At 37.3% G+C, this 25,817-nt stretch overlaps 1 protein-coding gene across 8 annotated transcripts in view; it reads left to right on the top strand.

Annotated features, from left to right (window-relative positions):
* The first annotated feature begins 1,110 nt into the window (after positions 1-1,110).
* Positions 1,111-25,817, top strand: part of LOC113091652 (core-binding factor subunit beta) — a 35,991-nt gene continuing 11,284 nt past the window's right edge. For 3 of the 8 annotated variants that reach the window (XM_026257252.1, XM_026257250.1, XM_026257248.1), the window contains exons 1-3: positions 1,112-1,571; positions 2,299-2,385; positions 3,975-4,091. In XM_026257252.1, the coding sequence (XP_026113037.1) occupies positions 1,494-1,571; positions 2,299-2,385; positions 3,975-4,091 (282 nt within the window). In that variant the 5' untranslated portion in view covers positions 1,112-1,493. Of the gene's footprint in view, positions 1,572-2,298; positions 2,386-3,974; positions 4,092-25,817 lie in introns of all 8 variants that reach the window. The other 5 variants (XM_026257253.1, XM_026257251.1, XM_026257255.1 and 2 more) reach the window with 3 other exon arrangements.

Below are 25,817 nucleotides of genomic sequence, written 5' to 3'. Positions count from 1 at the left end.
TGGGGATTATACCAATATATTTCCATCTGACAGATTTGTATCAATTACTGAGAACACATAACTATCATCTTTAATGTGACAGCCAGAAACAGATGGCTGTGTTTAATAATAAAGAAACGATGTAAAAAGTATAGAACCCAGGCAAAATGAACAAGCTACAAATGCAGTAAAGACAGAACAGTCTTTACTCATCAGCTATCTACTTTTAACCGTAGTATCATACATGCAGCGACATTCTGACAGTTGAAGCACTTATAACATTTGAAAGTCGCACACGATAGCTGTGGTACGCCGCACAAAAGTGATGCAACCTGTCTGCTAGATCTGACAGGGCTTGGAGGCCTTTGAATGTTTCTGGTGCTGCGTTCACTTCCCCATTCTCGCAGTCTCTTCTCTACCTCCCCCTCTGTCCTGAGGGAAGTTGCAACTTCAAAACATGCACAGTAAAGAAAGATATGTCTCAACACCCAAATATTTACCACAGATGTTGTAATAGACTCATCTTCCCAAGAACATACTAAAATCATTATAGAAATAAGTTAATATCTATCTATCTATCTATCTATCTATCTATCTATCTATTCTTCCGTCTATCCATCCATCCATCATTATCTATCTATATATCTATCTATCTATCTATCTATCTATCTATCTATCTATCTATCTATCTATCTATCTATCTATCTATCTATCTATCTATCTATCTATTCATTCATCCATACGTCCCTCCCTCCATCCATCCATCCATCTTTTTATCTGCACGTTTGGTTATCTTAAGCAGATTACAAACGGATGTGGATGTCTCAAAATTGACTTAGGAAATAATAAGAGTAAAAATAGAGGCCTGTAATATCTTACATTTTGTGTTTCATATCTATAACAATGTGAACATCCTCTCTGATCGGAGCACGTTATTTTGTTTCTAACAGTTTATGCTAACAATACTTGTTTATGAACTCCAGTCTGCAGAATCTCTATCACAGGTAACAACTTTAACCTCTGTTTGTTCCTTTTGAGACTACAAGAAAGAAAAATAGCAAGCATCTCGCGCACGCCTGCGCACACACGGTCCATAGTGGAGAGAATTGTGAATGGGGGGAGTATTTTGGGTGTACAGTCATAAGTCGGACTCCGAGGAGCCAGGAAGTAACTGTGAGCCATGCAGCTCATGCGACGGATAAAGTAGCGCGAGCGAGCGTCTGTTGTCAGCAGTCGGAGATCACACGCGCGAGAGTGAGGAAGAACAACACGCCAACTGCAAATTACTGCCAAATCTAGTGCCGTACAACTCACGGACCCCACAACAGGCGAACACCGAGGGAGCTTTTACATGTTAAAGAACACAAAGAACACTGCAACATACTCCATCATTAGAAGAAGATAAAAGACGGAAGGAAATAAGAGCGGGACTCGCGAGGTTCAAGGCAACGCTTCACTCTCTTCGCAAGTTTACACAAATACAAATTAACAAAATTGATCAAATCGCGTTCAAGATGCCTCGGGTGGTCCCGGATCAGAGGAGCAAGTTCGAGAACGAGGAGTTCTTCAGGAAACTCAGCCGCGAGTGCGAGGTGAGCTCGATTCATCCGAGAGACATTTGATAAAGTGGCGGAAACAAAGTTGCACCTCTCGCGTGACATGAAAACAAGCGTGTCATTGCCTTTCTTTAACAGCCTCTGTTTAGCGACCGCTAATGCTGCTGATGAGAAAAGTTTTTAACCCTCCATTCACGGCAATTATTAAATTACTTTTGAGCCTATATATCGCAAGCATATATCAACAAAATACAGATGCAGCGAAGACTTGAAAGACGCACCTCTGTACCTCATCTTTTAACTCTACTACAGTAAAGAAAATATGCTTGCTTATTATCAAAATTTAAAACAATGTCAAGCAATTTGCATTTCAAACGTGCGCATTTTGTTCTTTTCTCAACATAAATTTCCGATAGCTTGCATTTATGTTCATTATTCGGTTTTAATTCCAATTGACTTTCACCTCAGGCCACATACTAATATTAACTGAAATCAAAGTGGCATCAAAGTCGCAACCTGCAAGAATAAGTTCGTTACTTTCTTCTGACCACTTTAAATTCAAACTCTGAAAACTAAAGAAAGAACTGCAATGTAAACAAAACCTACCATAAAACTGCATAAAGAATGGAAGACATTGTGACAAGTTAAATAGAGGAACATAAAGATGTTGTTATTAATGCTTAAAACATTTTACAGTGTACTCTAATGAAGCTGTTTTATAACAACACTGTTTCTTTAGTGACTCTTTCATCCCTGTTTACAGATTAAATACACGGGTTTCCGCGATCGGCCGCACGAGGAGAGGCAGGCGCGCTTCCAGAACGCGTGTCGTGACGGCCGCTCAGAGATAGTGAGTACACGCACCTCACAGCAGTGGTCAGGGACTACTGACCCCGCATCATCGCTGCCAGCTCAATACTCAAATACATGAACGTCATTAAACATCCGGAACTGTCGCGCTGTCACCAAAAAACGATGTTCAAAATACTTCCTCATATGTAATGAGCGCCAAAAGACTGCAGAGAACATTTATGATCCATATCGTGTTATACCGACTTGTTGCTATTTAATTCGCTGTATTATTAGGACTACAAATAATTAATCAATGCTTAAACATAAAGTGCCTCTCGGCTTCTTTTAATTATCATCAGAAACGCGTCTCGCGGGTGCAGATGAACTCGGACGTGTCTAATTTACAGTCTCTTTGAAAATACCCTGAGACTGCATGTTATATAGAATCTCTCGCCTGTTTGATTTTTTCCCCTCTTATTTTTATATTTGGTATTTTTTGTTTTAGATTCATTTGTTTCATACCCCCCTTTTTTGGACTGCTTTGATAACATGGGGAGGCTTGTTTATCTCGTTATTAATATCTCATGTCTTCAGGGCTGTTTTGAGATAGATTTAGCTATCCATAATATTTCTAAGAATAGATGAGACAACTGTTACTTTAATTCTGATAATATATATATTTTGTTCTGTTTATTATAACATTATAAACTAGATAGATAAAATATATTCCACTATTTATGTTTGATGTCACTTTTTAGGCTATTTAATTAGATTTTTTTTCTGGCAGAATTTCATCAAAACATAGATTTACAGGCCTTACAGCTGATAGTGGTAACTGACCAGTAGCATAATGAAATACATTACTAAAGCATTTCTATTTTCTAATTAAAAAAAAACAAAAAAAATAGTGGTTTATTTATCAGTACGATGTAGATGCATTTGGCCTTATTTGCCCCAATGTCAAAAAGTAGATTAAATGTTAAGGATCACTGGCAAGCAGGCCTATTACAAAGCTACAGAGAATCATTTTCCTTGTGCCTTTATGTATTTGCATGCCAATTACAATGATGCTGAATATTGGTTCAAATAATTTACAATATTGTGTATTTAAACTGATATAAATAAGTTTTTTGTATATAATTAAAATGCATCAGAATTCTGTAAGATAAAATTCAGTTTTTTTGTTGTTGTTGCTCATGCTCCTTGAAAATGTTATTGAGTTATTATACCATAATTCAAAACCTTTACATCAGTCCTGCTGCTATTAATGTAAGCGAGGGGCTGAATTTAAAACAATTATTGATTTTGTAATCCTCTCCGTCTCTGTTCATTCACTCCTCCGTTCTGTCTCCTCTCAAACTCAGTTTGGTGCAGCCCAGTTTGCCAGCAATGAGCGTTGGTAAAATAGAATCAGATGTGTGTAACTCAATACCTCAAATAGAGAAAATGATGACTTGGGTTTTTTTTCTCTTTGCGTTTGTGCACCCCCCTCATCCCCCCTCCCTTCTTTTCCTGATGTTTTGAGTACTGGCCTTGGCTCCAGGCATTCTCCTCTTCTCTCTGATGTGAAAACAGAAATGACGGGCTGCATAATTTATGCTCGGGCCTGGCTTTCTTATCCTGTTTGTATTGATTTCCCTCTAAAAGGCTTTTGTGGCGACCGGCACCAACCTCTCGCTGCAGTTCTTCCCAGCCAACCTTCATGGGGATCAGCGGCAGGCGCCCACCCGAGAATATGTGGACTTCGAGCGGGAGACGGGAAAGGTAGTCCTAACACTCTTTCTTTATGTATTTGCAATTATTCCTGCCCTCATTTAAATTCTCAGATTCTCCCCTTATCTCCCCTTTTTTAAATCAGGTCATAAAGATATATACACACTTTCATACAAATGTAGGATAATAGCAGTGGTGGACAGTAACGGAGTAGCTTTACTTCGTTACTGTACTTAAGTACATTTTTCAAGTATCTGTACTTTACTGGAGTAGTTTTATTTTGAGCAACTTTTACTTTTACTTCACTACATTCCAAAGCATAAAATCGTACTTTTTACTTCACTACATTTCATAAAACATATCGTTACTCCCTATAATATATCACGTGCTCCGACACGCAGAAGCGGTGTCTGATTCATCATGAACGAACTGAATCTTTTCAAAATAAACTTTTAAATCGGATCGCGAATCACACCAAACGATTCGTTTACGATTTAGAATGATCCGATTGCAGCTGTTCTGGAGTCGACCACTCACTGATTCAAATGAACCGTTTAGTGCGAGTCACCAGAAGTAAGAACCGGGAGATCTTGTGAGCGCGCGTGCGTCTGATGTTGCTAAAAGGAAGTTATTAATGTCGAAATTTTGGATTAATTATTGTAACTGAAAATCATATTTAGGTCAAAACTGTCAGTTGTTTGGAAACTAAATCCGTTGTAAAGAGTGATCTATTTAAGCCCACTGAAATGCTCGAGTGCAGACGATGCAGACACATCAATTCTAGGTAAAAAAAACAACAACAACAAAAAACCCATAAAATAACACAGATTAAATACAATAACTCGTGCACGTTCAAATTCCCCGCTGCCGTAATGTTAACAGTTTTATTAAAATGTCCTATGTTACGTCTGTTTTTATATTGTTTATCGACAGTAACGTTATACATATGTATATTGTTTGGATTAACTAGACGAGTAGACAGACATAATGTTCATCGTACTGAAAATAAGTAAATATTGTTAGCTGATGCTAACTGTCTAGCTAACAAGCTTGTTGGTGCTAAATTGATGTAATTTTTATAATTAATGTCCAAATATTTTTATTCAGCCACCTATATATATATATATATATATATATATATATATATATATATATATAAAATATAGTTTACATCTGGTTAGAAAAGAAAGGATGTGATGTTCAGAACATGGTAACTACAGTAATTATCAGTGGGAAGAGATGCACCCCGTTTGGCCAGTGGTGTTTTTAAACCACAGACAAGATTTGAGAAGGAAAAAATCATTATCTGTATTTACATTTTTTTTATTATTTTTTTCCGTAAAATGTTGTTCCTAACTTCAGGCCTTATTATCATGTCATATATACAGTACAGACCAAAAGTTTGGACACACCTTCTCATTTAAAGAGTTTTCTTTATTTTCATGACTATGAAAATTGTAGATTCACACTGAAGGCATCAAAACTATGAATTAACACATGTGGAATTATATATGGAATTATATACATAACAAAAAAGTGTGAAACAACTGAAAATATGTCATATTGTAGGTTCTTCAAAGTAGCCACCTTTTGCTTTGATTACTGCTTTGCACACTCTTGGCTTTCTCTTGATGAGCTTCAAGAGGTAGTCACCTGAAATGGTCTTCCAACAGTCTTGAAGGAGTTCTCCGAGAGATGCTTAGCACTTGTTGGACCTTTTGCCTTCTGTCTGCGGTCCAGCTCACCCCTAAACCATCTGGATTGGGTTCAGGTCCGGTGACTGTGGAGGCCAGGTCATCACTCTCCTTCTTGCTCAAATAGCCCTTGATGCCTTGAGTGAGACTCTACAATTTTCATAGTCATGAAAATAAAGAAAACTCTTTGTGTGAGAAGATGTGTCCAAACTTTTGGTCTTTACTGTAACTTTGATATTCTGTAAAACAACAAACTTTAAAATACTTTGTTCTCACTGGTGAAAATCAGATGGTCATCTCTGTTTTCTCTCAGGTACATCACAGTGTAAGCTTCACAGTGAGCATTACTCTCATCAGCATAGTCCATATCAACAACAAAAATATATTTTGACTCCATATAGTGGTTATTTTGGAAAAAATCCAAGGTATTTTGAGCAGTAGGATTATAAAAAGAATATGTGCTAATACAAAATTAAATTAAGTAGCCTATATAAAATTGCAAACATCTATCTTGCAGTACTTTTTTACTTAAGTACATAAAAACTCGAGTACTTTTGTACTTTCACTTGAGTAAAATTGAAAAAGGAGTACTTTTACTTTTACTGGAGTAATATTTTACCATATGTATCTGTACTTTTACTCAAGTACTTGATTTGTGTACTTCGTCCACCACTGGATAATAGTAACATGAAAACTTTTAGTCAGTTTCAAAAAAACAAAAAACATGCATGATTTATGAAATCTGAGAAATTATTGAAGAAGTCATTTCTGTTTCTCTTTTGTCTTTCCCTTCCTTTACGCAAAGTAGAGGAAGTGTGTCGCTTTCTCAAACCAGACGTATCCATGGTTAAGTTGGGCAAAAGCTTTGATTTTCCATAATGATATGTTTCTCTCATACACATCTCAAGGAAAAATGAACCCTTGAAATATTACACTGCAGACAGCAAGAAAAACAGTCTCACTTGAATGAAACACGGCACAGGTTTCCATTTTATGTTGAAACTTTCAATTTTATTTCTATAGCAGTATTATTTCAGACATGCTCAGTGGTTTTACATTTTTGAATTGGTCTTTCAACAACTCCCTCTTGTTTCTCTGGATTTAAGGTATGCATAGCTCCCCTATACCCATAAGAATGTAAAATAAAACCACACCACACTGCACTGCATTCATTTCATTTATAACCACATTGTATTTATTTCTGTTATTCCAGTCAAAGCTGTCCGTGCCTGTCAGAGGCATATATATCCATAACCTCTCCCCTTGTCACCTTTGTAAGGCCACTTTTAAAAACCGTGTTCATTCGGAACATTGCTTAAATAATAAATTCCTTTTCTTCTTAGTGGGAAGAACATTTAATCTTAACAATCTAAAGAACCCTTTTCCACTATAAATACAATTTTTGCAAGCGGATGTTCTTCAAGGAATCATACATGATGCCAATGAAGAACCTTTTTTTTGAAAGAGTGTAAATCAGGCTCCCAAGTAAATTTTTCTTTCTATCTCTTGTGACACTGTAAAGAAAGGGAAATACGTGACTGACACCATCATGCGCTCTGTCAGCCGCGCTTGTCCACAGATCCAGTGATCACTTTCTTAGTGTGTCTGTCACAACCACGAAATGTGATACAGATTTAATTCAAGTCTTCTAGTGCTTTAAAGACACTGGTGCCGAGATGTTTACAGTTCATAAAAGCTGATTAGGAAATATGCCGCCGGCACAACAGCTTTATGGATGGTCGCACAAGACCAATTAAAGGAAATGCTCGGGCCGGATTAAATAGCATTTTGCCATAGGTTCTTTTAAGGTCACCCCTGAGGCCTTTCCCTTCAAGCCTTTGTGTAGAAGAACGTTAGTTTGAGACATTAGAGAGGCACTTACAGGCTTTGTTTGTGTTTTAACCACAAGCCTCTCGCAAAGCTGCTGGTGTTTCTTGTGCTGTTGTGGACAAGGAAGCCTCTCTTCACGGACGCTGCCTCACTGAGATGCGCTCATTAAAAATGCATCTGTGAGAAATCAATGGACCTTTTGGCCCCGAGGCTGACGGACTAATCTTTGGCCGTTAATTATTTAAAAAGGCGTTAAGGGTGTGTGTGTCGATCCCCGTGCTGACGGGCGGCTGAGCATGCGTGTTTCTGAGCCTGGGCTCACTGGAAATCCTATCCACCTGTCTGTCACCTCTGCCAGAACTCAGATCCATGCAGCTTTAATGAGCCTCACACCGTCTGCCTTCAAAATACAGCCCACACGCCGCATACCCCTACACTTTCCAGATCCTGCCCGACTCACACACTCATACCACTGCACTGGGAGATGTTGGATTGTTGCCACTGCTTGTTTTGTACTATTTACATCCTTTTGAAAGCATTTTCTTTGCATTTGCAAGAATTATTTGCTATGTTAGAGATGAAAGGCTTTTCTGTGCAGCAGGCATTTAGTTTCCTTTGTCAAAATGTACTGTGTTGGTGCCGTGGTACTTTGATGGTATCAGATCATATTCAGAGCCTATTAAATCATTTACATGGTATGTAAGTTCTTTTAAATATTAAGGTAACGCTTTAAAATAAGGGTACCTTATTTGTTAACATTGGTCAATGCGCTAGCTAACATCAACTTTTACAGCATATGTTAGATAAAAATGCAATTCTTTATTGTTTGTTCATGTTAGTTAACAGTGCACTGGTCTGGAGTAAAATGGTACAAAATTTAAAATGTAGTTTTGTTTGTGTGGCCTATTTAGGTTGATTCAGGGATAATATGTTTGATATATTTCGTGTTTGGATAAAATCAGTTCATTTAGATGTTGCCACATGAAGCACATTTTAGTTTTTTTTTTTGTGCATGTTACTATTATAATTAAAGTATTATAAGTTAGAATTAAAGTATTATAATTAAAGTATTATAATACTTCCATAAAGTATTATAATTATAACCATAGTGTTGTTATTATTATTTGCGTAGTATACATTTATACATTATATATAGTATACTTAAAATTTTAAAGGAAATATTGACCTTTATTTGGTTGCATCATTGAAAGTATTTTTAAGTGATTGATCAGATAGTCTTTAAGTTAACACATTTGTACCTATAGTTGTTGAAAAAAGTGTAATTTATATACTCATCTGGATTTGTGTCCTGTGTATCATTGTTTTTAAGAAGATATGTAAACTTTTAGAAGTTGTTGAAAAAAGCATAAAAATGCAATGACCTTAACAAGAGCTCTTGACAGATTTATATCCACCTAACACGTTTCGGAGTTGGAGTTTCCTTTCTCTTTTGTTTGGAAGGAAATCCTGAATGGACAAACATTGCTGATAAGGTCTGTCCTCCCTTCCTTTCTTACTTTGTTCCTCCTCCTCACTCACATCCCCTCTGTTTTCCTTTCATCCTTTAATTCTCTGTCTCTTTTTCTTCTCTACACTTACACACTCTCAAACGGTGAACGTCTGACATGGTGAATTCCCTGTAGAGCGGTGAGTGTCAGACCGGGAGAGTTCATGCGTGCGCCCCAGCCTCTGCTCCTAATTAAACTGATTGTTAACCTTTTCCACAAACAGATCCCTCTTAAGAGCTATGGTTTTAATAGACTACGGCTAAAGTATTACCCAAACCGGAAAGCGCTCAGACTTGCAGTTGATCCCAACATGCAAAACCATGTGAGATATGTGCTGCCTGTCATCAGGAATGTGTGATTGCTGTCTGCCTATTGGCTGAGGTGTCCTTTCAAGACTGCCAATTGGTTTGTTTCTCACGCTGTAAATCAGTCATCAACGTCTCAGTTGTTACTCACAATGCACATGCTGTGTTTTTTTCCCTGCCAAGACTCCCAAACCTCAAAAGCAGTTTAGAGATAAAAGTTGTAAAGAATATGTGAATCAAAGCTAGGCAAGAGCACCTTAATTATACGAGTTCACAAGCAGCCATCTGATGATATGCTTGATAAAAATAAAAAAAATCATTATAATAACTTTAAAATGTGCTACGAGGCAACATTAAAGTTTATGAACTCTTATGAACTCAAATTTTTGGGGTTAGTTAATCGCTCTGCATTTTTATCTGATCCTGGCTGATACAGAAAAACTGCATAATTGAAAAATAAAATACAAAAATTAATTGTCCTTACTGCTACTAGTTTTTTTTCTGCATTACAACAATTACAATATTCAGAATTAAAAAATATACATTTAACAGTGCTGTTAAATTATAGTTTTTTAAAATAACATTGAAAATTTAAAGAAATGTATGTACAATTAAATATCCTCTCAAAGCAATAAAAATGTAATAATAATAGCGGATATGCCCCCCCCCCCTCATATATTTGGTTCCTTATGGCTTTCACATTATCATGTAAATGTTTTTCTCCTCTGCCGAACTCCAACGTGATGACAGACCCAACGGTTTCCACCACTCATGAGAGAAGGGCTCTTTTCCATACTGTTCTCCCTCCATAACTCTCACCTTTCTCTCCTCTTCTGTTCCCCTGGTTTGAAAACACAGTGGTTGCCAGCAGAAGCTGTGAAGGGCCAGTTTAAACTTGGCCTGTGGCAGGGGACAGTAGTATTATCTGAGTGGGGCGGCGGAGCCCCCGCAGCACAGCTTAAGTACAGGCTCCTAGTGTCACTGCAGGCTAATGGGAACCAGCTGTGGGGGAGGTTTAATTTTAGCGGTAGCAAGCACAGCCCCAGGGAGGAGACTTTAACCCTGTCCCAGCCAGAGCTCCTCAGAAACTCCAAAGCAAAGGTTCCCTGAGGTGTTCCATCAGCCCAAAAGTCCACTGAATTAGTGCTGTATTGGCAATTTGACAAGGTAAAATGTGATGTACGTACCCTCCAAAGGCAAATTGGAAGTAAAGGGAATTCCATTTGATCTAGAAAGATCATAAACCATGCTTAAGTAAAAGAAAAAAATCCACTTTTTATATGCAACACTCAGTTTAGTCTAGTAGCTTTTGGCTCTCTGTTAACTATATTGTGCCGTTTCTCCTGCATTACTATTACTAGAGCAAGAAACTCTCTTTCTCTCCTTCCCTCCCTTTCATGCAGCTTCTGTCTCCACCACTTAAACTCAATCTTGTTGAAATGTGATCTCCTCGGAGATGGAGGCTTTAGCTGTAAGGCTTTAAGGAGATCTGATGCTTGGCCCTGTTTCCTCCTCTCCTCCTTCTTTCCTCTTTTCATTCGTAGTGCTCGTGTGTGGTTTTGACTTTTTTTATGCGAAGCAGAAATTGGGTCCGTCTGCTCGGGCCATGCCAAGAGGCTTTGGTTTGTCATTTAACTTTGGAAGGGAGTGCAGCAAGAGAGTTGTAAACTGATTGGCCGAGAGTCTCAAACAGCAGCCAGCTTTTGCCCTGAGACCCTCCACAGTGCACTAGGTAGTGGGCTTTCAGAGCTCTGGACTACAATCTGTGTGACAGACAGATTGCTTTTGGAATAAAATATAAATAAGCTTTGCCATGCTCACAGTTTAGTAGTAGGGATTGGCATTTTGATACATTTTGGTGGGAAATATTGGACTGTGACACATTTTGGTACCATGGAACACACATTTCATAATCAATATTAAATTTTTTTTTTTGAATATAAGGATTTATACTATAAAGGTAAAGCTATAAGTCTATAAACTACATTTTATTTGACAAATTAAATATTTGGCTTTTTATTGTTACTGTACTGAGTGCAAAGCAAAATTGTTAAAATATCTAAAAACAAATCTACATTTTTCTACCCAAACATTTATTTTTGCTTTTCACAGTAAATATAATTTGTAAGTTTTAAGTTTAAAAGCCCATTCACAACCAGAACAACAATAAAAAAAGATAACTATACAAATAACTATATTAGCATCCACACCAATGGACAATAAAGTTTATTATTTATTGTAAACATGCCATTTAATTTTGTCATTTGCCACTTTGAATCTTTAAGCACTTTAAAGCAGAATGGATTCTGACTGGCTGTCATTATTGGTTGTCAGATGGTTATTGTCCTTAGTGTAAAAAGGCCTTATATAAATATAAATATAAATATGAATATAAATAATACATTTTTATATAAAAATACTTTTTATTTCTCTCAAATCTGCAGACATATTGGAACCCTTTTGTAGCCACATAAAACCCCTTTAATGTGAAAACTCGAACACAAAATGTAATCAATTACAAAAAAGAATTGTGAAAAAGTTGTTTCAGGTGTGTTTGAAATGTGTATTTTTAAATACTTACCAGCTTTAACAACCTATGCTTGTATTTTGATAAGAACAGTAATAAATAAAATAACAATAATACATTTTTGAATAGATTTATTTTCTAGTCAGAATATTTGGTGCAAAACAATTTCTCAATTAATCAGTTCCTCAGATAGTTCTGACCTTGAACGAGTGTGTGATTGCATGCTTGTTAGTTTTTGAAAGGCCTAGGGGAATAACATGTTTTTCTGTATTCAACGTATTTATGTGATAAAAAAATGCAACAGTGCGTGTGTGCCTCCGATTCGGTGCCAGTGTGAAGGCCCCTGTGTCGGAGCCACACTGGGGCGTGGTGTTTTTCTCTCTCAGACGCTATAAATCTTCAGCATGTCTGTGTTTTTGTGAATGTTCGCTCGGGGGCAGATAGCACGGGGAAGAATCGGACTAAATGACTCCATTATGAAAGAGGCTGCAGTCTGAGGCCTCACCACAGGAATTGGTGTTTTATTAGTTTTGCGTTTCCAAAACGATTAAGCAAGTTTTCCAAGTTTGATGTGTGTATATGTGTGTGTGTGTGTGTGTGTGTGTTGAGATGCCGACTCTGACTCACATTCAGTGTGGGTGTACACTTCATTCTGCACCCCTATTTGTATTATTGTATATGTTTGTGTAGGTTTGGTGACTATCCATTAATCTGTATATGCGTGTGTCTGCTTTTCATACATTTTCCTATGTGTGTACATGCTATGCTTAGCAAGCAGATCTCCATATTCATGACTAGTCAAGTACCGCGGAACATGCTGTGGAGCTGCGTGGCGCCAGTTTGACAGTTAGTTCCTAGACCGAACACATGGGGGAAATGCTCATGGAGCCACGCTCAGCTGCCGATTCTCACTAGAGGAAATCAAACGAGGAGCAGATGAAGGCCTCTCATCTTCCTCTCTCCTTTTGCCATTCAGCTGAGGTGGAGCGTTTCTCATTATTTGCTAGTTTTCCAATCATAAATCAGTGTTGTGGTCTGATTCACAAACAGATTTTTAAAATGGATAGTTCTAAATCTAAATTCTAACTGGATGAGCTTCCATTTAAAATAACTATTGACGCAAATGTGACCTCACCGTCATTAACTACTCACCCTCATGTTGTTCCAAAGCCATAAGACCTTCGGTCATGTTCAGAACACAAATTAAGATATTTTTGAGTAGCTTTCTTACTCAATGCAACTGACACATTCAACATCCAGAAAGGTAGTAAGGGCATTTGTTGAAAGAGAATAAATGTTTGTTTTTCTTTGTGCAATAAAAAGTATTCATATAGCTTCATAAAAATAAGGCTGAACCACTGATGTCACATGGACTATTTTAACAATGTCCTTACCTTAGTCTTTCTGGGCCTTGAACATAGTAGTTGTGTTGCTGTCTATGCAAGATCAGAAAGCTCTCGGATTTCATCAAAAATTTCTTAATTAGTGTTCTGAAGATGAAGGAAGGTCTTGTGGGTTTGAAATGACTTGAGGGTGAGTAATTACAGACAGAATTAAAATTTTTGGGTGAACTTTCCCTTTAATGTGTCAAGTTACTACAGCTTTGCAACCACAAACAGTTTGCATTTTATTATAATAATGAATGTTTTTATTTGGCTAAATGATTGTTTATTCCAATAATTAATAATAATACAGTACATTTAATTATTGTATACTCGTGCTTTTACCGCTGCACACAGTCTTTTGTGGCTTGTTGCTTTATTTGAACCACTTCTTTGTAATGATTCATTTGAACTCATTCTCAAAGCTTTTGTTAATGAGACGGGTGACATATTGGACCCATAAACAACACCACATCTAAACAGTCTAATTGAAAACTTTGACAAACTGGGCTAGTTAACTGAATGTAAATATAAAGATGGATATTTCTGAGTGATGACCCAAATGAATCAGTGAATCATTTTTGAAGTGATTCTTTGGAATTAATAAATTCACTATAATGAATTTAACTTGTAAGTGTATACCATTTAATCTATTTCATTGTTAATTTTGACGCTTTTCAGAACTGTGACAGGAGCTACCCTGCTAGTTAAACTTCAGTTAATCATAACGTGTCTTTTGTGAACTCTGCTCCAAGTTTGTAGCAATGTGTAGGATGATAAACTACGGTTTCCGTAAAAATTCAGTGGGCTGCGGTGGAGTCTCATGTTTCCTGCGATCTCAAACGGAAGCTGGTCTGTTCACCGATTGCTTGTCAATGACATCATCAAAGAGCCTGTGCTAATTGATTCCTGCTGCTGCCATCTCACATGCCTCTGATCTGCTCCCAATTTGTTTGAAGTTGGAGGGAAAAATGGCCTCATTGTTGGCCATGCAACAGACTCTCAAGCAAGATCTTCATGGAAAGCAAGTAGTGTAGCTCTGAACAGATTGAGAGGAATGTAATCAGAGGGTGGACGCTTTGTCCATCATATTCTTGCCTTCCCCCAAAGGGATTCAATTATAGTACCCAGCTCGGGTTTCTCAGGCCCGTCTCTTGGCCTTCCAGTCACATCCCTCTGATCAATAAACTGCACATCATCATCACCAAGTTGTTCTTTCTGTGCCCATTCAGTATGGCCAGGTTCCCTCCTTTTTGCTCACGTGTCACACTCACTTTGTTTTTGGAAATATCTCGTTGTGGACAAGCTCATTACAGTGTCTTTACAAGAAATGCAAAACTTTTCAATGTTCAGCCAAGCAGACAGGAAAATTGGACTCAAACCCTTCAAGCTCTAGGGAATTAACTGTAGTTGCACCATATTTGTGTGTATCTTCTTGTGTAATTGCTTGAAACTGCAACTTCAAAACAACTAATGTCTAATTAACGGTAGCACATTATTTTCTTCATAAACCTGTCGGCATAAAATTTACACCCACAGTTCTGTCACAGCTCATAACTTGATTGTGTGATACATCACATTTTTTCATCTTTGGAAGAGGCTAAAGTAATGTATGGGACAGAAGTTTTTATAGTCTTGCTACATTTTTGAGTGACCTTTTCAACTGCTATATACATAATTTGTTACTACTGAGGTGTGTGTGGTAGAACTCTTTTGCCGTGTTATTCTTTGAACATGGTCCATCTCTTTTCCTTCGGAAACATGGAGGTCCGCTCAGAAACCCAGTTCTGATGTTTGAGTTGGATCGTTATAAGAAAGTGAGAAGGAGGGAGAGAAAAAGGAAAAAAGAAAAGATTGTCCCGTTTCTGGATGTTATGCAAAATGTGTTTTTCCTGGTGATGATGCAGACTTCTCCCTGCCATTCCTCTTGTGAAAGATTTCCTCTCATAAGACTATTCAGAAGGTGCCATTTCTTCATTTGATATTGAGAAAGAATAAAATGTACTGAGCTAAGATTGTCTACAGCAATATTTCCATAAATGTATTCATTCATATGATGTGTTAATATTGCATGTATAGCTCTAGAGCAGGGGTTCTAAAACATATTTGTTAGCCAGACCCCTTAAATGCACAATATTTACTTAAATACCTCCTGATATTAAAATAATATATAAGTAAATTAATAACATATTTGCATGTTCATCTTTTTAAGTAACTGTTTTCGGTAACACTTTAGTATAGAAACCAACTAGTTGCTTATTAGCAATACCACATTGGCTGTTTATTAGTAATTATAAAGCACATATTATGCTTTAATAACTATTAATGAGCAGTACATTTTTAGTTTATTAAGGCAAAAGGCAAAATGGTGTGTTATTGATGAGAATTGGATCTTAAAATAAAGTGTGACCATGTTTAAGAAACCAAGTCAGATTACATAATAATAACAACATCAGCAATCATTATTACTATTACAAAGATGAAGACAAACCCTGAAGCTTTTATTTTGTAAAACTGTCAGCACATGTTGAGCACATGTACAGTTTGCTCAGTTTACTGTAACCAGAGACGTTTTGAGACACTGAATACATGTGTGCCGCACTTCACTATTCATTATAATTATTTAGCTTTTAATTAACTCACAAACCCCCTGCTTTTCATTCACAATCAATCCTGTCTGTCTGTAATGTATATTATTCCCTGAATAGTTCTCCAAAAAAGTGTCCTTCAAAATGATGTAGCATGCAGCAAAAAAGAATATAGAAACAACAAATGGACAAACAAATAGAGAATTGGCGTTCTCAAAATATTAGCAGATGTGATGTTAGAGTGTATGGGAATGGCAGGTCCAGGGCTGTAGCCTGAGTGTCAGTGGTTTCTCAATTGTTTGTGAGAGCCCTTTGCTCTTGACTCAGTGTCTGACAGTGCTGTTGGCTGGTCCAGATCTTTTTTTGGGTGAAGGTTATTTTATTCTGCACTTGTACAAGGGTCCAGGTGAGAAATACAGCAGCTTCGTGTGGTTTTCCATTCCTGTCGGCTGATTCCAGGAAAGAGCCTCCTCTCAGGACACAGGTGGGCGACCGGCGCGGTCACCATCCACTCACATCTCTCTGCACTTATGTTGTGACATGTATGGGCATACTTATTTCTGGTGACATTTGTTGAGTGTGCATGTTTCACACAAGCAAACACGTACTTTACGTGTCAAAATGTTATACAGCAAAGAGTTTTTTTGTAATTAGCACTAGCAGTGAAATGATCCAAATTGATTTTGGTTCTTAAATGCAGCAGCTTTTAAACATTGTGCCATGGCAGCATATTATTATAATAAAATGTCCTGTATCTAAAGTACAATTTATGTTCCATTCAATATCTACATCTATCCCACGCCATAAAGATTCACATAAATCATAGATAATATGAAACACATGCCTTTACAAGTGGAATTGAATTACATCAGAACTGCAGTGTATTTTTCCAGTGCACCTGTCCAATCTGTAAATAAGTTTCTGAAGTTAAATTTAATCTCCAAACTCTTAGTTTGAGATGACAGGAGAGAGAGCAGAGACAGAGACAGTGTGGCTGGGTCATGTCGCCAAGGTCTGGCCTTTTCTTTCCAAGATTCATTTTTACAATCACAGCCGTCAATGTCAGCAGAAACTGTGTTGTCTGGAGACTTCAACAGACAGAGACAGCAACCATTTGACTGTCAGTGTTATTTTGGAGCAATTTACGTGGATAATGACTTACTAATGTCTTACTACTAAAGTAGTTAACAAAACTAAAACCATGAAGCATTTCTTATTTTCATTTAGTTTATCCTAAAACAAATAGAAATGAATACAATTATAGCGATGTGTTATATAAAAAAAGTCCTTGTTTTTTGAAGAAATTAATGCTTTTATTCTGCAAGGATACATTAAAAGTGACAGAAAAGACTCAAAAATATTTGTTTACAACATTGATAATAAGAAATGTTTCTTCAAATCAGCATATAGCTTTAATTTGCATATAACAGTATTTCTAAATAATATAATAATAATGCATTATTTAATTAATTGCAAATGTATTAATATAAATTACAATTTATAAAGCTAATTTATTTATAAATTAGTAATAAATTATGAATGAATATTTTTGTACATTAGACTAGAAAACATTCATTAATAAAACATTATTTTATAAATATTTATTAATCTAATGTATTTTTTAAGTTACTAATATATTACTAATGTATCATTTAAACAAATTTGAATAGAAAACAAGTTGTAATCATTTTTCACAATATTACTGTTCTTCACTCTAAAAAATGGCTGGGTTAAGTACATCAGTTGGGGGAAATACAGACAAATCCAGCAAATGAGTTTCGACTAAGTGGTTAGGTTAAATGTTTAACCCAACCTTCTGGGTAGTTTTATTTAGCTAAACTATTGCTTAAAAATGACTACATGGCTGGCTTAATATGAACCCATAATTGCTAGAGCCAAATGGTGAACATTTATTAATAAGCAATTTAAATTGTTATTCAATTATAATAAATAATAGTACTTAAAATATAGTACTTTTTAAAGCAAAAGTTGAGCTAAATAAAAATACCCAGAAGGTTGAATTAAACATTTGACCCAACTGCCCAAAAATATCTAAATTAACTAGTTTGTATTTTACACTTATGTCTGAAAAACAAGCAGCAGTTGTGTGTGGTGCAGTACGTGTCAGAGCTGGCCAGAGGGGGTTTATCCTGATGGAGAAAGGTGTAGCCTAATTGTAGGTTGTAGGGGTTTGAGGGAGGAGACACGACCCTAATGGACTGACTCCCCTCCGTCTTTGTGTTTGTGGCAGGTGGCGTGGGCAGAGAACTTCAGGCCTGTGGGGCTTCTGCCTTCCTCTGTGCAAGTGCATTAACAAAAGAGGGCTTTTGTCTGTTAATTTGGATATGCGTACGTGGGAGTGTCTGGAGTGTGTGTGTGTGACACAATACTGCAAACGTTTAGTTTCAGCCTTTCTCTGATTACACAGAGAAGCATGCTCTATCTCACTGGGCTGCTTTGCCTAGGCGTGCTCAACACCTGCACTGGGCCGCACCTGTTTTGTGTGTATGTGTGTGTGTGTAAAGCCCAACTGCAACTTCACACACACTTTTTCAGTAAGTTGGTGTCTGCATAATGTCACCCAGACTGAGAAACTTTAAAGTCAACACATAGGGATGGGTAGTTACCCAGACTGAAAAAAAAAAAAACAAATTAACTTGGAAATTGCACTACTAATGTACTGAATTTAACATGAAATTCTGAAACAGAAATACTGAAACAGTATCTTCTTGTAAAATCATTTTTACAGTGTAAATATTTTGAGATAAAATAGAGTAAGAAGTGTATGTGTCAGTTTTGTAAGACATCAGGAGTGCAGCTATGCCTCCCACACTTAAATGTTAACCTTCACTTCCTCCCTCTTTTACCGGTAGTTGCTCTGCTGTGTATCTGTTTGTGTGAGTGTGTGTGTCCTTTGGGCCTGTTAGTATCTCTTTATTGAAAGAACAGCTGCCTTTAGCTCTTACTCATACACACACAGATATGACTCAGTCTCCCTGAGTGCATGGAGAGTCGTATGTCATGTCTTTGTTGAGGAGGAGGATCCCGTTCTCAGGGCCATGAGTCAGGCAAGTGTATGACAACCAGGATGAACAAAGATCTGCTGGGGATCTTTGCATTGCAGTGGTTACCACATATGCTAATGGTATATTGAGCAATGATTCTCTCATGGGGACAAAGACTCTGGTTTGACTGCAACTTTGTTGCCCCTCAGGATAAAAGTTAATTTTTATAAGGTTCATTTAATTTAATTACTATTAAAAGCTATATTTTAATATTCATATTTTTAATGAAATGTATAATATTAGGTATGTTTTATTTAAAAGTCCAATTTTCGCCATTAACAAACCATTAATTACAACTTTGCCTCAATAATCTCCTAATTTGCTGCTTATTAATAGTTAGCAAATTAGTTTTTAAATTTAGTTATTGGGTGGGATTTGTCACACCCCCTTTGGACTTTTGTTGGGTTTTTATTCCTCTTGTGTTCTGTGACCCAGTTTTCCCTCATCTTTGATTGTGTCATAAAGTTCAGGTGTGTCTTGTTAATATTTATAAGTAAATATTTTTTGGTCACCAGAACATGTTATATTTCCAATGCTGTTGTGCTAAGTGCCTTAATTGTGTGACCCAACAACTACCTTGGCCAACCATCATCAATCAGAAAGTCCATTCTGGTCAACCAGCTGGTTAACAGCATGGCTACAGTATTCTGGTCCACCAGCTAGACAGGTACCAACCACAACCAGCATAAACAACCCTGGACCACTATAGACATTTATGCAGATTATTATTATTATTTTTTTTTTTTTTTGTAAGGAGTGGGTATGGTAAGCTTACTTATGTAGCTTTTTAACATTTGGTCGTGTTTTAGCCACTTGACGTGGAACTGGGCAATTAAATGTTCTGTCACTTCCTCTTCCTCAGCAGCTTAGTCATAAGACAAGATCGTTTTAGGCAATTTGAGTGCTTAAATAGGCATAGGCAATGTGTCCTACTGTCACAGGATAAGCTAAGAGGGATGGAGGAATACACTCAGAACATTAGTTCGATTAGATATGGGCCGTGGGTCACGGTGTCAACCTGTCTTTGTTGTATTCCACTCACCCAAATCTGTGTGACCGCTGGTATTTGAGTCACAGAGCTGATGCAGCATTTACTGTGACATGTGAAATGAAGCTCTCATGGGCCGTCTTTCTCTTTCTGTTTCTCCGAACATAAAGAGGGAAAGTCCAGGAAAGGCCCTTTGAGGGCACTGACTCACACATATAGAGAAGCACACACACACACACACACAGATGCAGTTTCATCAGACACATTATGTTTGTATGTGTGAATAATCCAGTGATCAGCAACTGCCACATAATTAGCACTCGTGTGGGATCACACACAAACACACACGCTCTTACTCACAAAAAGCTCCACTCATGAGGTGCAGGGACACAATGCCCCTCTGTCAGCATTCGTGTAAGTGTGTGTGTGTGTGTGTGTGTGTGTGTTCTTCCCCTCTCTTACTGGACCAGCCTCCTCCTCTCTTGGCTTCAAAAGCTTCTCTGCTGGTTTTCTTTTCCCTCGCATGCTGCAAATCTGCTGATGATGGCCTGGCACGTGTGTGAACGAGAGGCAGCCTGCCAGTGCGCCAGTCACACATCTCACTGTTGCCACAGCCACCAGCCCTGGGTCTCCCCACTGCCCAGTTATTCAGTTCAATTCAGTTTTACTTCATTCATCTCAGTTCATGTTATTTTAATGTATCAGTACTTTCACTTTCAGACACATTATAATTCAGTTGATTTTAAATCAGGTTTACGTGTTGTACGCTTGAGTCTCAACTGAATATGTAATGTCTTTAGAACTGAGGTGAGACCACTTTAGTACCTCATTTGTTTTTTATACAGCAAGGTGATTAAATAAAGAGCACTTTTGTTAAAGTAAAAAGTCAGAAATTTGGTTATGAACTCAAATATTTCTCATCAAATTTTGTCCGCATTATTTGAGCTACACTTCAGTTTAAAGTCTTGGGGTCTTTTTTCTTCTTTTTCTAAAGAAGTCCCTTATGTTCAACACAAGGCTGCATACAGTAAAAAAATACAGTAAAACGTTTGATTATTTTCAATATCATGCATATCATGCTGAAACTGTCCAGAAACTGTTTTTTCAAGATTTTCTGATGAATAAAAAGTTCAGAAGAACAGTATTTATTTGAAACGGAAATCTTTTGTAACACTATAAAGATATTTACCATCACTTTTGATCCATTTGATCCATTTGATGACTAATTGCTGAATAAAAGTATTTCATTCCATTTGTAAAAAAAAAAAACTATGTATAAAAAAAAAACTGAATATGAATCAAGCCACAAACGGTAGTGTCCAAACTATCCCATTTATACATTCTGTTGTTAACCACATCTTAAGAATTATTTAAGAATTATGACATATATCTCAGACAAAGTTAATACCTAAATTAAAATGAAGTAGGAGCTGTATTAAGTGTCCTATGCCAATGTTAAAATAAAACATAGAAATAAAATCTAAACTTTCTAGAATAAAACTAGAAACTTTCTAAATATTTTAATATTTTTGCTTTAATATCCTAATGATGTAACATTATAATAATAATGTTTACTTTATTATTATTATGTTACTTATTCTATTTTTATTCTCAAAATTAATTTATATTAAAATGGCACTAAAACACTGTCATACCTGAACAACAAATTTCATCCGGGACCTAATTTTGCTACTTTCAATGAAGGTATGAAAGTGGAACTAATAGAATAGAGTTGGTTTCGTTTGTGTGGGTTGCCAGATCCCTGCCTGTACTGTAACTCTCAAAACATTTCTTTTTGGTCTTCAGCAGATGATGTAAACAAATCCCAATCAGAGTTTTCTCTTCAAAGTCCTTTAATTGGAAAGCACTAATTCAAAGGCATCTGCAATGTGTGCTTAAATAGTTGATCCAGTGCTGTGTGTGGCCTACACTTCTAATGAAGGCCTCTTTTCCTCTCTCTCTCAAACCCATTCACTCTTTTTTCTCTCTGAAGAGAAGAAGGCACTTGGCTGCCACCATTGGCTGCTATGCAAGTAACGTTCTGCTAGTTTCATCTCATTTCCTGCGTAGATGTGCGGACAATGAAGTAGCCTGAATCAGTAGCACTGTGTCGCTTTGCTATAATAACATTTTAATTACATGCTAGGACTTAGTGGGTTCGTTTATACTCTTCATAAGGCATAGTTTAAGTTTGCAAGGCTATGATCTGGTATCTTCATATTATTTGTAAATCTAAGGACGTGTATGTGTGAGGGGCTGCCGTTGCATTCGTTTTTGAGTGTGGGGGATGTGGGAGCTGACGTTTCGTTTTGAGGAGGAAGTTTGTGGTCAAGTAGTTTTCTACACCCCCACCCCCCCACTTTATTTTCCTTCTCCATCTAGCTGCGCTTAAAAAAGTCTGGCTGTCTCTACAGATGTGGAAATCATTTTAGAGGAGAGCGTGTGAGTGTGGGAGGCAGGGCTTCGTTTGTGAAGCGTGGGATTCAGGTCCATGTGAGAGCACGTCGAAACCTCCCCTTGCCCCAAAGCACCCTGGGAAGGCCTTGGGTTTGGCCCGCTCGTAAATGAAACCCCTGTGCTAGTCGGGCTAGAAATAGCTCAGGAAAACGGCAAGAACGTGGGACCGCTCATGCATCCAGCAGAAAAACAAACTCGCCCCACTCCACATCTGACAACGCCTTTCAGCTCCTGTTTTCATTTTCTAATTTATTCTGGAATATTTGTTTACCTTTGCAAAAATACTTTTTTCAGTGGTAAAGACGGAACTCTACAGGCTGGAAACATACTTAGTGTGTCGTCTAAGTAGCATACACACTCGCATGCACACTAGATTGAGAAGACGTGCTGTGTGTATCGCACCGCTCTGCCTCTAATTGGTCACATTGATCATTTCCACATGGCTGTTGGCTGCACATCTGCCACTGATATGTCCCTTCCCCCCCAGCATCTTCATCCTCTTCCTTGTAAGCCATTGCTCCCTGGAGAGGTGCATTGTGGGAAACAGGATGTCAGCCACTAGGTCGCACGTCTCGACTCTGCACTTTTTCTGGGTCTCTCTCTACAGTATCTCTTATCTTTGATAGTCTAATTTTGTCTTTTAATGGCCTGTTTAATGCAAACTCCCACAGGTAGAGTTTATCAGCTTTCCCTGCTGGGTTGATGTCACATTTTGGCAGTGAGTGGGGGCCTCCTGATAACCAGGACACTCTGTCTATATAATTTCAGAGCTACATTACAAACCTTGTCTGTCAGTTACTCCCTGCTGACAGGTTTAAATGAGTCAGCATGTAGATATTTGGCTGTGAAATCACAAATGAATTTACAACATGCCTCTACATAACCCGTGGGATACTTAATAAAGTTGGTTAATGTAGTCGAAATGAACAACAAAGGTAGAGATGGAGTGGTTGTGGGGTGGCGGAGGAATAGTCACATGTGTGAGAAAACAGACGCTTGGATATCCTTGTGTTGATTGACAGACTAGATGAACAAGCTCCTCCCGAGCTTTCGGTTTAAACTGTTGAAGTTCTTTCATGTCATATTCATAGATGAAAATAGCTGTTTATAAATAATAATTTATTTTTTTTCTTCATTATTTTTGAAATACTGTAAATACATCTGTGGGGAAGCATAATTTTTCTGCTTTTCACTTTCTGAATGGCTCCGAACTCTGAACTGTTTAACTTCTATTGGTCGCTTTGTTTTTCCGGTTTCATCCACATTTAAAATTACCATATGTGGCATCCATAAAAAAAATGTGGATAAATATGCAAATCCATGATATTTGAATGCTAGTTGATGCCACGCTCATCTGAACTGCTGACTCACGAACAATCATATTAAAATCTCTATGAATGCATGTTGAGAAATCAGCCCACACAGATATTCACTACTTACAGATTTCACTTTAGCACACAGAGAAGGTGTGTGTATATATAGTTAATAAACTTAATTTGCTGTGCATAGCTCCCTCCTGTCTCAAGTTAACACACTGGTACGTACATGTAAACTCTGGGGTATGAACGTGTTCAGACTGCTCTCTCTGACTGTGCCATTGTGTTTACAAGAGAGAAAGAGACTTTGAAGTCGCTCTGACTCAGTCATGGCACAGTGACACAGACAAAACATGTCAGTGAGACCCACGGTTTTAAATCGCTACAGGTACGATGACTGTTTACTTAATCTAAGCACTGCAAAGAGAGGCAGACACAGAGGAAAAGAGAGCAATATAGAGGACAGGAGAGAGCGTGGTAGATGAACAGATGCATGTAAACCCGTCTGTCTTGTCTGGGGCCTATAGGCTGTACGCAGGGCCCGGGATTGTTTTGGCTGTCTGAATCAAAAGCCTCCGCGGATGAATTCAATCCCAGTGTTTACTCGTGCTCTCGCACCCCCTCCCACCTCTGCTCAGCTCCACAAACACACACACAGATCCTCTGTGTCTTATCCATACAGCTGCCCCACCCAGCACTGTACCTCCACAGTCTTTCCTTTTGACGGCCACCTCACATCTTTCACACGTGTTTACTGGCTAAATATGGCTCATGGTCTTTATAGGTCCCAGATTGTAGACGCATTAAGGTGTTTGTAGTGTTTTCTAAATGTTCTTTGAGTTATAATGTAACTTGCTTTTGATTTAAAGCTAGCATGATTTCGAGCTTTGTTTAAAAATATCTTGCACTTCTTCATATTCACAGTTCTTAGAACATTTTACTATAATGGTGTAATCTCACACACACACACACACATATATATACATATATATATATATATATATGTGTGTGTGTGTGTGTGTGTGTGTGTATACATGTATACGCTTATATATATATATATATATATATATATATATATATATAAAATACTGTAGGTCACACTTTATTTTAGAGTCCAATTATTGCCATCAACAAACCATTAACTATGACTTTTGCCTTAATAAACTCCTAATTTGCTGTTTATTAATAGTAAGGTAGTTGTTAAGTTTAGGAATAGAATGTAGAAAACCGACATGCAGAATATGTGCTTTATAAGTAGTAGTAAACAGCTAATATGCTAATAATAGGCATGCTAATAAGCAACTAGTTAATATTGAAAATTGGTCTCTATACTAAAGTTATATATATATATCATATATAATACCATATATACAATATAAATTTCACAATATTACAGTTGTATAAATAAATAAAGCCTTGTTGAGCATAACTTCTTACAAAAACATGAAAAAATCTCACCGACCCCAAACTTTTGATTAGTGTATAAACAGATTTTAATTTAGTCAGTAATAATTGTTTTTAATGTCTGATTGTAATATTTAATGAATGAATAATTGCTTTTTTAATGAATGATTATTTGCTCTTCTTCTGAATGGACATTTCTCCTTAAGACTTAGCACATTTGCGTTTGGTCTGGCTCCATTCTTCTATGTATTGCCCACTTTTCTCATCTAATTAATTCCCGATGGGAAAAAAACAAAGTCCCACCCAACATATTTTCTTGTTTATTGTCATGTTTCACTCGAAAATACACACATTACACAAGTAAAATGGGTTAAAAAGAAGCAGGTCATGCCGATTTTAACTATGAAGAAACAAAGACCTGCAGTCTTAGAGGAACTACTTTAGGGCCGAAATGTCATATAAACAATTCACAAACTACCCATCCATCCCAGCTCTTTTACCTAGCTCTTCACCAATCCACAGGGGGTGGCTTGACTACTCATCACCTTCTAGAAATACCCAATGAAAAACAGCAGAGGAAGAGAGAAAGAGAACTGCTTTTCTCATATGTCTGCATTGTTGGCTCTCTCCCAGTGAAAACTGTGTGTTTAGGCTGATGGAGTTATGAATGTTCTTTCTGGATGAAACCCAGGAAGGCTTTTTAAATATGTTAT

The sequence above is a fragment of the Carassius auratus genome, unplaced genomic scaffold (genome assembly GCF_003368295.1).
Source record: "Carassius auratus strain Wakin unplaced genomic scaffold, ASM336829v1 scaf_tig00214259, whole genome shotgun sequence".
In the NCBI taxonomy this organism is placed as follows: domain Eukaryota; kingdom Metazoa; phylum Chordata; class Actinopteri; order Cypriniformes; family Cyprinidae; genus Carassius; species Carassius auratus.
Note: the sequence above shows the minus strand (reverse complement) of the source record. Positions and strands in the feature narration are given on the sequence as shown.